The 17802-nt window shown below is 35.7% G+C and overlaps 1 protein-coding gene across 5 annotated transcripts in view; it reads right to left on the bottom strand.

Moving 5' to 3' along the window:
• dom (domino helicase) overlaps nucleotides 1–17802 on the bottom strand; it is a 689640-nt gene that overhangs the window by 201057 nt on the left and 470781 nt on the right. For all 5 annotated transcript variants that reach the window (XM_069845730.1, XM_069845733.1, XM_069845731.1 and 2 more), the window contains 2 exons: nucleotides 12492–12722; nucleotides 1793–2014 (listed from right to left, as the gene is read on the bottom strand). In XM_069845730.1, coding sequence (XP_069701831.1) covers nucleotides 1793–2014; nucleotides 12492–12722 — 453 coding nt within the window. The remainder of the gene's footprint in view (nucleotides 1–1792; nucleotides 2015–12491; nucleotides 12723–17802) is intronic.

Raw genomic sequence — 17802 nt, forward strand, 5'->3', positions numbered from 1 at the left:
ACAGACTAGAAAAATTTTACTTTCCCTCAAAACTAAATGCGAAAAGAAATTTCTGTCGTCATTTTAAATTAAAAGAAACATGATACTTACGTTTATTATGCACACATGTGTCAGTTCAAGACGTTGCTATCTTCCTTGCTCACTGTGCATGCTTATATCTTGGGTCGTCTCCAAGTTTGGAATGGCAAAGGCAGGCAGGGTTTTGGTGCCACTGTTCATTAATTGTAAGGGCCCTTTTAGCATAAATAGACGAGTCTTTGCCTTCTTGGCGTTAAGTCACTCATTCAAGGTAATGACAAGCCTGTGCCACACCAAACTAATTTTGACAGCCAATGCAAAATATAAACAAGCACACAGAGCAAAGTTTGACACCAAAACAGAGCTCAACCTTTGAACCCACTTGGAAACGTACCAAGAAATAAGTAAAACACAGGTCATAGCAAGGAAAGAAAATCACTTTATTTCCTTATAAGTCTAAATTCACAGGACAAAATGGTTTGCTGACTCGAAACATTTGTGACAACATGTCACATTCTAGTTTACAACACAACCACGCAGTCTGTGCCCACATGGTAAAATAAAATTAACATCACTTCGCATTCTCTCGAGTCGATTGCACATGCACACACTCAAACATAAATTATGCTAATTACAATGTAGTGAACTTGGCAGTCAGGAATCCAATAGTTCACATGTCAAAATAAGCTCCTGATTGAAGCTATGATTTTGGTTCAATTCATTTAAACTATTTACAGATATTTTCAATTTGATTTAAAACTAAAACAATGTAAAAAAAAATCCAGATCCATCAATGACTCTGGTTTAACTTAAACTATTTACAACTTTACTGGAAAACAGTAAAGAAAAGACAGTCCTTTAAAGGGAAGAATTACACGTTTGTAACAGCACGAGGAGCTGTTCTTATGTTATTAAAAAGTTGCAGTGATTTGAACCGGGTTACAAGCAGATATTATAACCATCAACAATGAGATGGTTTATTAAGCCGAACTCAGGAAATCGGTCCATTCCCCTCTACACTACTTTCAGATCTACGTGTTACCCGACTCATTCTATTTGCTTTCTTAGGAGACAGAGGTTCTGATGTCTCAACTTCACTGCCATCCGACTGTCGGAAAGGTGTGGCAGATGCACGTCTAGTTCGTATAACGAGATTTGGATTAGAATATGGGACAGGGGGAGGTGAGTTGTGAGGAACACTGTGGGCACTACTACTGGATAAACGTCTAGGCAATATAGATTGCCTTTCAGGAGATCTCGAGAAGTTATGGAAACCACCACGCCCACAGCCTCTTCGCACCCTACCTCCTCTGCCACCTCTGGGAGTTGGTGTCTGACTTCGCACACTTGCTGAACCTACAGGTTTCACACCAGGCAAGATAGGACTCACATCCAGCGTCCACAAGTTTATGCTTACTGAACCTCTCGATCGTGTTCTTGGGCTATTTTGACTTGAGAGACAGTGATTATTTGGAGTGGTACATTTTCTGCTACTTATATTACGACGATTTCTAGGCTCATCAATATAACTTTCGTCACCTGAACTACTACCTTTCTCGTCACTTTCTTCCTCAACAGAAGAAGTTGCATCTATGTCGTTACAAGAAGAGGTATCACTATCACTTGTGGAAAAATTCAGAGCCCCAGCATGATTTCTATTCCCACCACGTCCCCTCCCACCCCGACCCCTGCCACTTCCCCTTGCCCTTCGACCAACACTCACTACAGATCTCCTACTATCATCAGAATTTGTAGGACCACTTGTATTATTAACCTGGTTGTGTGCATCCTCATGCGAGAATGTAAGAAGCTGCTCTTCATCATTTGCAACTCTTGCAAGGCGCTCTTCTTCCTCTTTGAGTGCCTGCAGTCGTCCAAGTTCCCACTCTCGTTTTTGTTGTTCTATTTCTGCCTCTGCTGCAGCCAACTGTTCTGCAGACCAAGCAGCATCTGTATCTTCGACAAATTTCATTGCATAACGTTCCACAGGTGTTAGCTGCAATGGAATATTACGAAGTTATGTGAGAAATTATTAAGGAACTGGGGCTGGAATGCACATTACTTATGCTTCTACTACACAATTAACACTTATTTTGAAGAATTTGGTGTAACTTGTAAGGGAGAAATATACTATGTTTCCAAGGGGAATTCAAATCAATCTGAGTATACTTTCTGTATTCAGTATGATTCATGTTTCCATGTAAGTTTCAATACAAACAGAGATCAATTTCGACTCATAAGTTTCGATATCAAAATAATTCAACATTCTTACGTTGGTTAACTTTGGTTCACATCTTTATGGCTGTTATTATTAACATTGGTCTTAATTGCTCATATAGGTGTTAATATCAATGATCAGTTATCATTACAAAAATAAAGAAATATGGAAGTGACAAAAGCACTGACGCGACTGATTCTCCTGGCATCTGAAAATTCCAGCTCCTGAGGGCTAACTTCAGGAGTATCCAACCCCTCAACTGAAGCTAATGTCTGACTTCAAAGAAATTAGTCAGCAACTCAAACGCCTACACTCTGCAATACTATTTTTGTGTTATTTTCGACATGTGCTCTAAGCCGATTTCATTCTTTTCCATTTTTTTAAATCTGTTCAGCACTTTTGGAATTATAACTCCTTTTTTTCCATTTCCTTCTCCACATGTCTAGATTTCAGCATTTTTAAATCGCTTTCCATCAAAAAATATGTGGATTTGCATTTCACAAAAGTTTTCCAAAATGGTTATTATTTCCTTCGTTGTCCACATATTTCTGTTTGCAGTCGATATTGTCAAAGCTCCTTGTTTGAAACGTTCTAAATTAGGTGCATAAACCATTTGATTTCAATACCGTTTTGTTTACATGCCAAAAATGTTGCAGCAATTTCGATCCAATCCTACTATCTAGAAGGATCGAATTTCAGATTCAGTTCGAACTGAATTCCCATTTCCATTAACTTCCTGAGTTCTAAGAGTATAGTACACTATACCCGCATTTTTGCCATAACTGTAGGCTGCAGAATTTTTTCAGCATTTTTCCTCATGTCAGTGACTTTTTCTTGAAGCATGGAATTATACTGAACTTTAAAAATAAAACAAATTTCTTCAAGACTCACGAGGATAAATATTTAGTATCAGATTGATTTGAATTCCCCTTGGAAATGGAGTAATAATTTCTTTAGAGCAACTCTAGTAAAGACAAGTCTTCTTTTTCACAATTCAGTCACTAAACTGTTAATCCTGAAATTGTACAACCGTAAAATAGAGAAATAAGGCTATACTTATAAAGAGTTCACTGAACTGTTCTCCAAATTACCGTCAGTTACAAAATGTTTATCTATAAGAATTTTAAGCTTTTACATCTTCGACAAAATTACTTGTTGTAAAGAAAACTTGTCTAAAATAGCATTTCTTAAATTCAAGAAATATTGTATGACATACTGATGGATGGAACCCTTATCTAGACAACTGTGTAAATGCTGCTTGCTTGATATATTATACATAATAATTTTTATTCACGACTGGTAGAGCCTGATCGCAAACTCGTGGCACCTGCGCAAAAGATGAATTGGCATCCACTAACATGGAATCGCTCAAGAATCTTGCTGGGGGGGGAAGGGAGTTTGAACAGAATGCTGTATGAGTAAGCAGTCCTCCACACACACAAAACCCCCCACTCCGAAGAATCAGAAAGAAGCTCACGCATGTTGGTGCCACTAGGTTGTGATCGGGCTCTATCTAAACTGGTCTTTATTACATCGTCTTTAGCAACTTAAACAATGGCTTTATTCGCAGTACTGAATTAATAGTAATTTATGCAACAAAGGATAATCTTATTCAGGAGTGTCATAATAAGATTATCCACGAGTTGGAGACAACACTTTATGGCATCTTAGCATTATAAATTGAAGGAAATAAATTATGAAAGAAATTCGGGATCTATAGCTGACAGAGTCTTCATATGTTTGTATCGATTAGTTGCATCTGGCATTGACAATGAATAAAGAGAAATGGATGACCTTGCAGGTTATGTTACAAACGTTCCTTCATTTTGTTAATATAGTTTCTCTGAACCACAGAACTGTTTTATGTGTTATTACAAAAGTGATACAAAATTGTTAAAGATTGGAAATAAATGGTAAGTTATCTTCTGTCCTGCATTTCATTTCTTGTTACGTCACGCATAGAAACGGTAAGCAAAATAGCAAGTGTTACAGTATTATGTCATAGCGACTGATATGGGATGTAGTAACAACTTGTTTCTAATGCTAGGATGGCATAAAAGTTTTTAATTCACTGCGTACAATTTAAAATGAAATTTAGATACCAATAATGGATACAGTATTGTATAGCACACGAGAGTAAACAGTTTTCATGCATTCGTCAAAATTATCACCCTCAGATAAACTTTCTACTAGTGCATAAAATCTAATTTTACTAAGACTATAAATTATATTCAAAGATAAACCACACATGTTGGGCCAATTATACAGTGTTCATAGATTTGATAAGAAACGTAAAAAATTTATATATTACAGTTATATGAACACTAATAAATATAATATAATCATTAAAAAATTAGTAAAAGTCAGACATGTTTCGGAGATGCTTCTCCATCCTCATTGACTTTACCACGACGGCTGGTTCAGATGATCGAACCGCGTTGTTGCTTGGCTTAAAGGAGTCTCCTTTAAGCGAAGCAACAATGCGGTAAAGTCACTGAGGATGAAGAAGCATCTCCGGAACATGTCTGACTTTTACTAATTTTTTAATGATATTATATTATATTTATTAGTGTTCATATAACTGTAATATATAAATTTTTTACGTTTCTTAATATAAATTATTATTAAAGAAAGAATAATTGTAAAAAAAAAGTGCATATACGCACACACATGCACACACAGATTTTACTAATGGTGTACCACCATAGGAGATAAGTCCAGCACTCTAGCTGCTATGCCGGCACTTTCTAATAAATATGAAACAATTTAAAATCCAGGATTTAACTCCAAAATCTATTAAACTCAACTAATGGGAAGAAAAGTACAGTAAAACCCCATTTATCCGAACCAAAGGGAGTGGAACTATTTCAGATAACATGACCCCACTCTGGTTAATCCATGGGTACTCTTTCTGGTAGTGCATTAACAACTGCTTAACACTTACCTACTGCACAATCACAGAAGTGAATACATATGGAATCAGCTGACATCATTCATTCAGTTGTAATTGGTTGCAAATTCTTTGGCTAGTGGGTAGACAGAACAAAAAGTACGCAAGCAAAGAATAACTTTCATTTGAAGGACCATTGTACACCCTCTGGCCACTGGCTAACACAAAACAAGTGAAATGAGATTGTGGAATGTAGATTTCTCTCCCTACTGCATTCATTAAAGGGCATTCACTCTTATTTGTAGCCTTGCTGTGGGATGAGATTTAAATGGTAGCTGTGTCATCGGCAAGCACTGACAGTCCTCTAGAACAGCAGTTCCCAAAGTGTGCTCCGCGGAGCCCTTAAGGGCCCCGCAAATGATTCTCAGGGGCTCCGTCTGCGGAAGTTATGAAGATGACAAAAATTGCTAATTCCATCTAGTCTCTAGCGGGGAAAATGGAAACTACTTCCATCAAGCGAAAAATACTTTCTGAGAAAGTAGTTTGCGTTCTTCTTGCTACATGGAAGCATTAATATTAGATCTACTCGTCACTGGAACTATCTCGATCTTTCTTGCTTGCCAAGTACTCAAGGATTCTCGAAATTTATTTTATTTTTTTATATACTGGGCAGGCAGCGTTTGTTATTCATGGTACGTGGAATCTACAATCTATTGACTGTTACGTTACCTAAAAAAATATATATACTGTATACCTGCATGTTAATTTGATAGCAGATGTGTTAGCTAAATTTTCGTTGAACGGGAACTGTGGCTTACGACGGGCTCCCTAAGACCTAAGAGTCATTAGCCATCAACCAGTGCTCAGTCAAAGGGAGATAACAAAGCTATAACCTTACTTCAAAGAAGATAGTGCGAATTCCTGGGAATTGAGTTCGGAATATGTTGAACATGATCCTGTCTCAGAGTCTATGGTGCCTAGTGTAAAGTTATTGAAAGTACCAAACGAAAATATTGTGATTTATATTTAATGATAAAACACACATGTTAGGTCAATAATACAGTGTTCATTGATTTTATTAAATACATTAAAGGTCATTTATATTTGGACATGGGATTCACTGCGTTTGCTGATGAACGTCCACAGTGTGTGATATGTAACAAAGTTTTTCCCAATAGTTCTATGTTCCCTGCCAAGCTTAGACGGCATTTCTCAATTCAAAAATAAAACTGCAGACTACTTCGAAAGAAATAGTGACGAACTCCATGCAGTTCAGACAAAATTGACGAGCGTTTTTGCAAAAGTTGATAGATGCAGAAATTTTCGAAAATGAGTTATATATGGATATCGTATGTTTTCTACCTCCGGAATCGATCTATGAACTCAGATTTAGCAAAACTTGATCCATACCGTGTGTAGAGACCACCAAACCTTCCAGGTTTTTTCAAAACTCGATAGATGCTCTCTCTTAGTTAAAGCAAAACTCTATAGATGCTCGAGTTCTTATTTGAAATATGTTGTTGTTTTCTAATGCCAGGCATTTGACAATAAAGTCATTTGACCTCTTGCACTCCAATATTTTTCAAAGATATTGTCATAGTTAGCCACTGACGCACAAATTTTGAGATGTTCTGAATCCATTTCTTGATCTGAGTTGCACAATGGACAGTCAGGAGACTGATATATTCCAATTCTATGCAGATGCTTGACCAAACAGTCATGGCCTGTTGCCAATCTAAATGCAGCTACAGACGATTTGCGTGGTAAATTGGGAATCAACTGTGGATTATGATGCAGAGAGTTCCATTTTTTCCCTTGAGATTGTATTATCAAATTTTGTTTGTTGAAGTCTAAGTATGTAGATTTAATAAATCTTTTCACAGAGGAATACGTAGATTTAGTAACAGGTCTGTAAGTAACAGTGCTGCCCTTCTTTGCTAAAGCATCCGCATTCTCGTTTCCCAGGATTCCACAATGGGATGGTATCCATTGGAATACAATTCTTTTATTGAGTGTTATTAGTTGAGAGAGCATTTTATTTATTTCTGCTATTTGAGATGTAGGTATGTGTCTAGAGACTATTGATGGAATAGCTGCTTTGGAGTTTGACAATATAACTGCATTTTTAAATTTATTGATGTGGCAGAGAAGATTCCTGAGACTTTCACTTATTGCAGTGATTTCTCCATCAAAACTTGTTGTTCCATATCCAAGAGATCTATAAAGTGAGAAGAGACAGCACGTAACACCTGCACCGGCACCTTGTTCTCTGGAGATCAAGGATCCATCGGTGTATAAATGAAGCCAATTTTGTGGAGGGTACCTAATATTAATTGTCTCTAAAGACAATTGTTTCATTATTTCAGTGTTTACTGCTGAGTTCAGTATTTATGTTAAATTTAGATTATACTCTATATTTAATAGTGTTAAAGGGTTTGGTTTAATTTGTAGGTTTTCTTTTAAATTCAGGATGTTGATTTTCTGTTTTAATTCTTGAACCATGGATATGAAACTTTTTTGAATTTTTAATCTACGGAGAGGACTGTATGAATGCCAATTGTTTCCTGGTAATCTGATAAGTTTTTCATATTGAATCAGTGCTTTTTCTTTTATAATCATTTTGATGCTGTTAATATTAGTGAGGAATCTCATAGAATCTATTGGAGTTATTTTGATTCCACCAGTAATGAGCCTGAGAGCTTGGTTTTGAACACGTTCTATTGCATTTATGAAATGTGAAGTAATTAAAATTTCTCTGCAGTACGGCAGCACTGGCTGTATAAACATTTTGTATGTAGTGTTCAAAGTATTTCTAGAGCAGCCCATTTCTTTCCTGCTAGTCTTTTCAGAAGGGAGAATCTTTTACGAGCTTTTTCAGAAATGTATTTCAAATGGTTGTTCAATGTCGAAAATAACTCCAAATATATTTGAAATATGTGCAGGGTTAAATAAAATAGTTTTCAGCATACTATTTCAGACAATTTTATTTTATTAGAGTTGCCGGCAGAATTGGAATGCTATTTTTTGTCGTCTAGCGGTAAATCACTGAGACGGAAGCTATTTGATCTCCCTCCCCAAACTAAAGCTTCACTGTTTAGGATTTCTCGCATAACTGTAAATTACTGAGGCAAAAACTATTTATCTATTTCTCCCACTCAACTTGACTGTTAAGTGGCGAATATGAAGTGAAATACTTTTCAAAACTGTATTCATTCACGAGTGACTTCAGACAAGCTTTAAGTAAGAGCATTTTCCAATGTTGTGATATTCTAGATAGTTTCTGTGTGTGAATAATGGATCCAGTAGATGAAATGAATATGATTCAAAAAGTAGTGGGTGGTAGGAAATCCAGAACTAAAGAGTCCTCGTACAGGGAAGCGTAGAACAAAGGAGCATGAACTGAATATAAAATGCTCTCATGGACTTGCAAACTCTTCCTCCAATCCAAAAATTAAAGGAAGTAAGCAGTGTAAAGTGGCAGATTTAACCTTTGATGATATTAGTGTATTTCACAATAAATTTAAGATTTTATGCAAAATAAATCAAGACAAATTAGTTATTAAGCTCATGACCATTACATCACCGAAGCGTAGGGTGGTGAATACCGAATCTTCGAAAAGAAAACAAAGTGTGTCAATTAAATACAGTATCAGGAAAACAGAAGGACAGATAATCCCAGTTTGTACGTCAAGTTTCCAAGGCATAACTAGTTTCTCAAAGGACCGATTGTCTCTTCTGGCAAAATAGATTCTACTCTACAGGACAGTCATCAAGGGAAAATAGAGGAGGAAATACTGCAGCTAAGAAGCATGAGAATCTTACAATAACAGTTAAAATGACAAAAAGATGTATAAATGCAGAGAGAGCCACTATACTGGGGGAAAATCTAGTAGGAGAAATCTGCCTCCAGATCTCTCTATTAAAAAAATGTGGTCAAATTTCTGTGAAAAAAGAAAAAACTTGGGACTACTTGAGAGTTACTCACTCTCGAAGTATAAACATATATTTTACAGTTATTTCAACCTGTCATTTAAAACTCCCCATACTGATTCCTGCTCAACCTGCAAGATAAGCCTATTCCAAATAAAGGCATTGGGTCCTTAGTTCATTTTTTACCAAGTCTGTCTCAGACTTGGTAAAAAATGAACTAAGGACCCAATATAGGCTACAAAAACTCCGTGCAGACAAGTTTTACAAAATTATGAAAGATGATACTCCAGAAGTAATAAAGACATGTTTCGACTTACAACAAAATCAACCTCTACCGAAATTATCGGTGGGCGAAGTGTTCTACGCAAGACAAGTATGACACTACAACCTCTGTGTTGTGATACATTCAAAAACACAAGAAATTAAGGATATTTCATTCTGTACTTGGTTGAAGACCCAGTGATCAAGGGGATGTAACTAAATCGCATCTGCATTGCTAGATTTTTATTTAATCTAGAAAAAAAACTTCAACTAATGCCCCTTCCACCATTTATCTGTATTCTTGTGCTAGTGTGAACAAGAATAGCATTATGATGGCAACTCTCATGCCTTTTTTTGGAGCAAAACAATATTTTTACTCACATTCTTCTTTCTTTCCGATACACCGTCATAGCTATATGGCTCCAGATCGTGTTTTTGGAAGAATAGAAAAAGACTATAGGAGATTGGAAGACATATTGACCCCAATGACTACCACAAGATGCTAGAAAATCATGGCTCAGTCAAGAATATCAACAAGGACTGGAAAATCATGTACTTAAAATCGAGTGCTCAAAAGATGTTAAGACTGACACTGTCATTTAAGAAGGCTCTGCAGCGAGTGATCACTTACAGTAAAACTTTGGGAAAAGTCGTTATGTTTCTGTTACAGTGCAAAACACATATACAGCGTGCCCAATGGCAGTGTGGTTTCTAAAACCAAGAATTAAAACATGCGGTAGTGTGTTAAACTCCCCTGCTCATCCAGAAGTCAACATGGTGTCAAAAGTAAAAAAGAATGACGTTAAGAAACTCATGCATTATTTCGAAGTAACAAGAGAGGCAAAGAACTTGTACACAACAGTTCTAGCAGATGTGTCCCATCAGACTTTTGTGATAAAATTGTAATTTTGTGTTGACACTAATACTTTTCTTCTATTTTATTGTGTTTTAATGAGATTCATATGAAGATAGACTGCATCTATCGACTTTTGCAAAAATTCTATTTTTTTTTGGCGTAAAACTGACAAGTAATAAAAAAAAAATGCTTATATTTTTCAAATCTACACTCATTGTCTCAGAACAAAGAATGCTTCCTGTGAAAATTGTTGTTCTAAAATAAATATTTGTATGTTTAAATTAAAAAAAGTAATTTCTGTAAAATCTTGATTTCTGCATCTATCGACTTTTGCAAAAACGCTCATTTACTTAGTGTAAAAACAAACAACGAGAAAGCACTGAAAATGTCGTACTTGGTTAGTCATAACCAGACTCTTGATGGTAAACCTCACCCTTGCTGAAACTCTTATGAAACCACTATTAGTGAAAGTAGTGAAGTGCATGGTGGACGAGAAAACTGCAAACTTGATTTCCGGTGTGTCCTTATCAAATAACACTGCATAATCGAATCCAGAATCTATGAAAAGACGTAAAAAATATGATTTCCCGTATCAGCCAAACGAAATTTTCGTTACAACTTGACAAATCCACGGTCTTTGCTAGATTAGCTATGTTAATGATGTTTGTGCGGTATGAATTTTCAGGTTCTTTCATGAAATATTTTGTTCTGCAGCCACTGCCATCCTCTACAAGTGGTACTGAAATTTTTTCTTCTTCATTGAAAACTCGATACCGTGGGACAATTGCATTGATGTGTACACAGATGGCGCGAAGGCCATGGTAGGTCCTGTTGCTGGCGCTGTTACAAGGATCAAGAAAGTTTTAAAAACTGAACAAGTAGTCACTGTGTACTACACCGACACGCCCGTTATTAAAGCAGGTACTAGACAACGCTGTCAAAATTATCAACTTTGTTAAGGCACGACCTTCGCAGTGTAGGCTACTTAAAATCCTGTGTGAAGACATGGGTAGTATATCCAAGTCATTGTTAGTAATATTACACACAGAAGTGCGATGGTTGTCGTGCGGTAACACGGTTACCCGATTACATGAAATTCGAATGGAAGTTTCTTCACTTTTGAATTACCAGAACAGTTTGCTAGCAGATTATTTGAATGTTCAGGAATGGCTGTACAAATTATGTTACTTGGCAGACATTTTTCAAAAATGAATTCAGCACATACATACAAGGTAAATGGAAGACTATATTCGATGCTGATGACGAAATTGTCGCACTGAAGAAAAAGATAGCGTTCTACATAGAAAGCGTCGACAATAAGGATCTTACGTTTATCATTGACTTCAAACTTTATAGAAGAAAATAACATAACAATGAATGTCTCATTCATAGCAATAATGAAAGAACACCTTGACAATTTGCTTCAAAATATGAATTCATACTTTCCAAGGGACACTCAGGAATCGATTCTAAAGAAATATGAGTGGATTGTAGATCCATTTCCAGTGATGTCAAAACGAGCAGTCCTCACTGCTTCAGATATGAGGTCCTTATAGACATGGTTTCGAACAGCCACTGTCAGGCATAATTTAAAAACAATCCATTTCCCGAATTTTGGGCTAAGTTAGGGGAGGATCTTTTGATATTAAGTTCAAAAGCTAAATTTCTCTCACTGCCTTTTGATACTGGGTACCTCAGTGAAACGACCTTTTCGAGGTACATGGCTACAAAAACAAAATATCGAACTTGTTTGGACACAGAAGACGATATTCGTCGTCCTCAACTGACTTCTATGACACCGGACATTGACAAACTCTGTCGCAAGAAACAGGCACATTCTTCACATTAACTTCAGGTGTACACGTAACATTGTAACATTTTTTAAATATCTTAACTACTTGTTAATATCATTTTGTAGATTTAAACAAATTATATCCAGTACTTTTTTACTATTGTTTCCTTTATTTTATATATATATCCAAGTCTCGGGGCTTCACGAGAAACTTTTGCTTCAAAAAGGGCTCCATGGCTGAAAAAGTTTGGGAACTGCTGCTCTAGAACATAACATGCTGTCATATTTTAGACAGTAATTTTTTTAAAGAAAAATGTGCGTGTTATGGTCCAGAAAATACAATATGTATCTTTATTCTACAGTTTCAGTTAAGAGAAATTTGGTTAAGTGCGGTTTTACTGTACAAACATATCTATGTATGAATACAAAATGTTATAAATAGAATGAAGGATGGACTAAAATGCAGAGAAAAAAAACGAACAGATGAAGACGAAGAACAATGCTATTTCCCAACTACAGTACATACCTGCTGAATAAGATTATGGACTTCCAACTCTGCTTTGCTCATTTCTTGTTCACCTGAGGCACCACCTGGTTCACCATCCTCAAGAGGAATTGATTCATCAAATTCTGCCAAATCAGCAGCTGCTTCAGCTTTGGCAGTCCTGGCAGCCTGGACATCTGACTCATCCTCTGCTGCAGCTAAGGCTGATTCTAAAGCACCTAATGCGGCCTTATCTTCATTAGGAGGAGGCAACTACAAGAAACATAGCAAAGGATATAACTCAATAAACAGTATTCAAAACATGGTATTGGTTACTATATGTAAAAGCAGAATGTCGTAACACTACACTAAAGTAAGTCTGATTATGTGATACAAATGCATAAATATTCCCGTGTTAATAAAAGAATAATTACCGATAATATTGATAAATGGCGGAATATTACCTAAACACTAGCTTCAGAAATAACCTAAATATTCAATCAAAAAAGACCTAAAATTCGGGAACTCCGGAAGCCTATAAAGTATAGGTTTTTATAACGTGTATACCATAAACAGAATTTATAAAAATATATGAGCAGTATTCTTATCAAAATCTGAGCACTCAGAGAAAGGCAAGTGACTAACAAGCAAGAGCTCCATTTATTCTACAATCTTAGCACAAAAATACAGTACATTGCTTAATAACCAAAATATATGACAGATGAAGTGAATAATACTTAATACTGAATTATGAAAATAATTTTAATTGACTGGTACTTCCTTCAAAGATACCTAAGGCAAGCAGTTTCACTAAATTTTCACAGTTTTCAGAATTGTGATATGCTACATGTTTTTACACAATATGTTATCAGGGGTGGCAGGTTTTAATTGCAATTTACTGGTCTAGTACTTTCCCTTACTACAGTAAAATTCCTTTTATATGATTCACACCTACGAGTTTTTCACACTCATTCATTCCCTCTGCCACGTCCAAAGGTCCTGGCAAAATTCTAATACTTTGCATGCGAATTATATATTAGTTTTTCGTTTTTTACTCTTATAGAATCGTAATTTAAACCCTGGGAGATATGAAACGTCATTTATATATTCTGAATCAATTTTGCTCAAAAGCAGATTAGCTGTGAAACTGTAAGAACGTGAAAACACAGTACATGTTCATTGCTATAAGATGCGGCCTAGTTTGAAATTCTCGGAAATTCGAAGCTGGCCATTAGGGCATATTAGGAAAAAAAAAGTCCGAAATTCAAAACATTTAGATCAGAGCTTTCCAAACTGGGTGTCTCTGAAGGTTTATAGAGTATCGCGAACTGTCTGGTATATTTAATTATTTTGAGCTATTAACTCATGATAAATGAAATGAAGTAAGAAAATCGCTGGTCACCTCTTGCTTACCCAGCTGCCTGGTAGATACATGTCCTTGATAGACACATAAATGTGTGTACCAAGTATGTGCCGCTAGACAGCAGCATGTAAATGCCAACAAGCAGCATAGTGGTATTGTTCTGTACTTCAGTGTGAGAAAATGTGGCTTCGTGAGCAGGTCTATTGCGAGTCTGTGTGGTAGATAAAGTATAATGGAACGTGACTTTTTCTTTCGTAGTACAGTCTGAATGTTCACTTCTCTACTATTTATTATTAGTCATGGATAAATTTATTATAAGAAAGAGAACTTACAGTGAAGATTCACCATACGTTGCAACAACTGAGGCGTTCAGAAGTCAACATGATTAACTCCACTTTTGGTTCAGTTATTTCAGAGTTTATAAGTTAGCAATGTATTAAATTGACCATATTTTCAGTGGTCAATGTGATTTGCTCCATAGTTCAGTAAAAAGCTCACAGACTGCAGTATTCTTCTCAATTACATCACAGAATAAATAGTGTGTGTTTAACTTTAACCTTGAATATCTCAAAATCTTTGGAAAAGAAGTTAATCATGTTGACTTCTGAACGCTTCATTACTAATGATAAGAAAACGAATGTAGATGCATCAACAAGTAAGAACTTGCCATCGAGCAAAAGTAGTACAAGTTTCACAAAAAGAAAAGTGCGTTTATATAATGAAGATTGTTTGAAAATGGATTTCATGTGGTCTGATGACGAGAGCAGTCCCAGTCCGGAGTGTTTAGTTTGCAGAGAAAACCTGTCAAATGCAAGTATCGTGCCAAATAAACTGATTCGTCATTTTCATACTAAACATAGCCACTTAAAAGACAAATCTGTGAATTACTTCACAGAAATGTTAAAAAAAAAAGTGTGTTGTGTTTACTAAGAAATTCAATATGTCTGAGAAAGCTCAAGAAATAAGTATTGGAGATTATTGAAAAAAAAAAAAATACACTACTCCACTCAGCTGGCGAGAAGGCTTATTATACTGAAATTAAAAAAAAAAATTCTTTGGTTGACAATACAGTTGGGCGAAAATTCAGGATTTATCTGAAAACACTGAATTTTCAGTGAGAGACAAGGTTGGAAACAACAATGCCATGTTTGTAATTCAAGTTGATGAATCAACTGATTCAACTGGACTTAGGGCCAGTATTATGAACGCCATTTAAACTTATGTTCAGTTTTCGTTCTGCTTCGTATTATAAAGTTATAAACCTTAACCACCAGTTAATCTTGAGTTAACTTAAGTTTACCTTGATCGGCAGTCTTCTGTGTTTAAATTGCAGTTTAAGGCTCAACAGTGCAAGATGGTGATGGCTGCTTCCGCTATACACATGGACATGACAGATGTTTTCCGAAAACTTATGAGTGATTGTGAGGAAGTGATCAATATTACTGAACGACCACAGTGGCCAAGAACTTTTCGAAATAGAGTGCACTACTTTGAAATATAAATGAACATGAGTTTTAAAACAGATTCAGGCTTTCGAAGTAGAAAGTCCTAATCTTCAGAATTAGATTTTACAGTTCCTAACCTTGTTTCGAAAAATTGAAACTTGAATACACCACGCAATAAAAAAAATGAAAATGTGCAAAAATATGTGTATTTTAGGGTCTGAACTTAAAGATTATTTGAAAAGGTAAACAATTTCCTTTTTATTTTTGAAAACATTCTGTTGAACATCTGCATCAGTTATTATATAATTGCGCTGTGCTATTTTTCCTCTGGTAATGATGGAAGATTTTGGATATGTTCATAAATCTACTGTAAGCCTACTGCACATTGTTGATTAGTTGATTCTGTACCATTAAAGTAGTCCCCGCCCGGAGATCCGATTGGGGGACTATTTTACCTCCGGATAATTTTACCTTAATGGTACTCATTTCATATTGGAGTTAAAAGGCAAGTTGTAGCCGATTTAAGTGAACACCATATTTTACCGTTTTGGTGGCTACTTCATTCACACACAACCCCCAGAATGTCTGGAGGACCACACCTGCTGTTGGTCGACGGGTCCATTGGACCTAGCTGGGAGATCTTGTTGATCACCAGCTTTCCCTCCTTAAGCCACTGGAGGACGATTTTAGTGCCATAGCAGGTCAGCACTAGGAACAGAAAAGTAGAAAGAGGAGAAGGAAAGGGAAATGAACCCCTAGGCCTCGAAATCTGTGCTTCAGTGGCTGGTCATGATAATATCTTTGAAAAATATTGGAGTGCAAGAGGTCAAATGACTTTATTGTCAAACGCCTGGCATTAGAAAACAACAACAACATTGCTGATTAGTGAAATACGTTACTAGTCAGCGATATATGCAATGGAGGGGGAAAGGAACTTGCCACTCTATCCCAATATCTCCTGGCTCAGCTCCCTCATGAGGTGACGTCTTATTATTGTCACTTATGAGGTTCAAAAACTGTGAAGGACAAGTTACTACTATTTACATATCTTTGGAAAACCTCTTATTCAGATTAAGTAAATTCCAGAACTCTGCCATATTATCAGATTCAATGGCAGACATACAAGCTATAATTTCACAACAGTCTACAAAAGAGGCTAAAATTCAGGATTATAAGAAAAGAATCTATTTTCTAACTAAACTACAGAAAAAAAATTAGTTTACAGTGGATTCCTTCCCACTGTGATATAAAAGGAAATGAAACAGCAGACTTTTTGTATTGTATTGTATATATTTACATTGAAATTTTACAACCATCGATAGTCCAGATCAGTTAACTCAATAACCTAAGGGTGAAAAAACTGATTTGCATGGCGTGAAGCCATTGAAGGTCATACCTAGGAGATCTGCCTGGAAAAGTGACGTGTGGAATCATATGAGTCATAAACACAGATATTACAACGAAGTAAAAAGAAAATACTAGAAGTATTTGAAATGTGGATATAGAGAAGAATGTAGCCTGTGAAACGTACAGAGTAAGAAATGAGGCTGTGCTAGAAAGAGTGGGTGAAGAAAAAAATAACCATTTTCCCCCTATTACTACATGTGCTAGTGGATTATAGTGATTTTGATATCAGGTTGAATTTTCTTTTATCAACTTCGTTTCAAATTTCGACTACTACTAAAAAATACAACTGGCAGTTATTTTCTGTTATGTTGGGAGCAATAATTTTGGTTTGGAGTAAAGAAAACTGATGAAATGGAAGAAAATAAGCTTGTGAAATTTGAAGGTAATTAATAATACCGGTATTAATATTAATATCAATACATAATTCAGTTGTGTTGTGCTGTGATTCCAATACAACACTATATCCAGGTTAAGTGTAATTAAATAAGATATAACTTATAGACCTACTTGGTATGAAACATGTACGTGGCTAATAGATAGAAATATATTTCTTAGTGTTCAGATTATTTTATTACAATGTTCAAGAGAGAAACTAGCATGATAGCGACTAAGGAGTTTGTATTTTAAGTAGGGTATACATTTTGAAGTGGTATTCTGTTTTCGGAATTTGTACTAATCATTCACGCGATCAAACAAAATATATTTTTAGGTTAGGTCTCGTCAATCGTAAACTGTTTAATCAAAGCAATGAATTTCATGTCGTCAGACAAAATACATTTTAATATTAGATCACACTAATCTACTAATTACTAACAAAATGAGCAAGAGGTCCAGGAAGGAGGAAGATATACTTTCACAAATTACTGAACCATTTAGAAAACATCTTCCAACACAAAGAGGAAGATGTGGTAAATAAGTAAATAAGCAAAATAATATTATTATTTCAGTATATGGCATTATGACTTTATCCTCTTTGGTTATATCTTGTACCTATTAGTTGACAACACTGAAGAGATGCCAAATTAAGCTTTTAGAAACTATACTTACGTGATCTTAACTATAATAACGGACTTGTATTTTATTCTGTAAAACAACTAATCAAAAGTGATTTCAGATCTGCCCAAAAACAACATTCAGA

Source organism: Periplaneta americana, chromosome 14, assembly GCF_040183065.1.
Source record: "Periplaneta americana isolate PAMFEO1 chromosome 14, P.americana_PAMFEO1_priV1, whole genome shotgun sequence".
NCBI lineage: Eukaryota > Metazoa > Arthropoda > Insecta > Blattodea > Blattidae > Periplaneta > Periplaneta americana.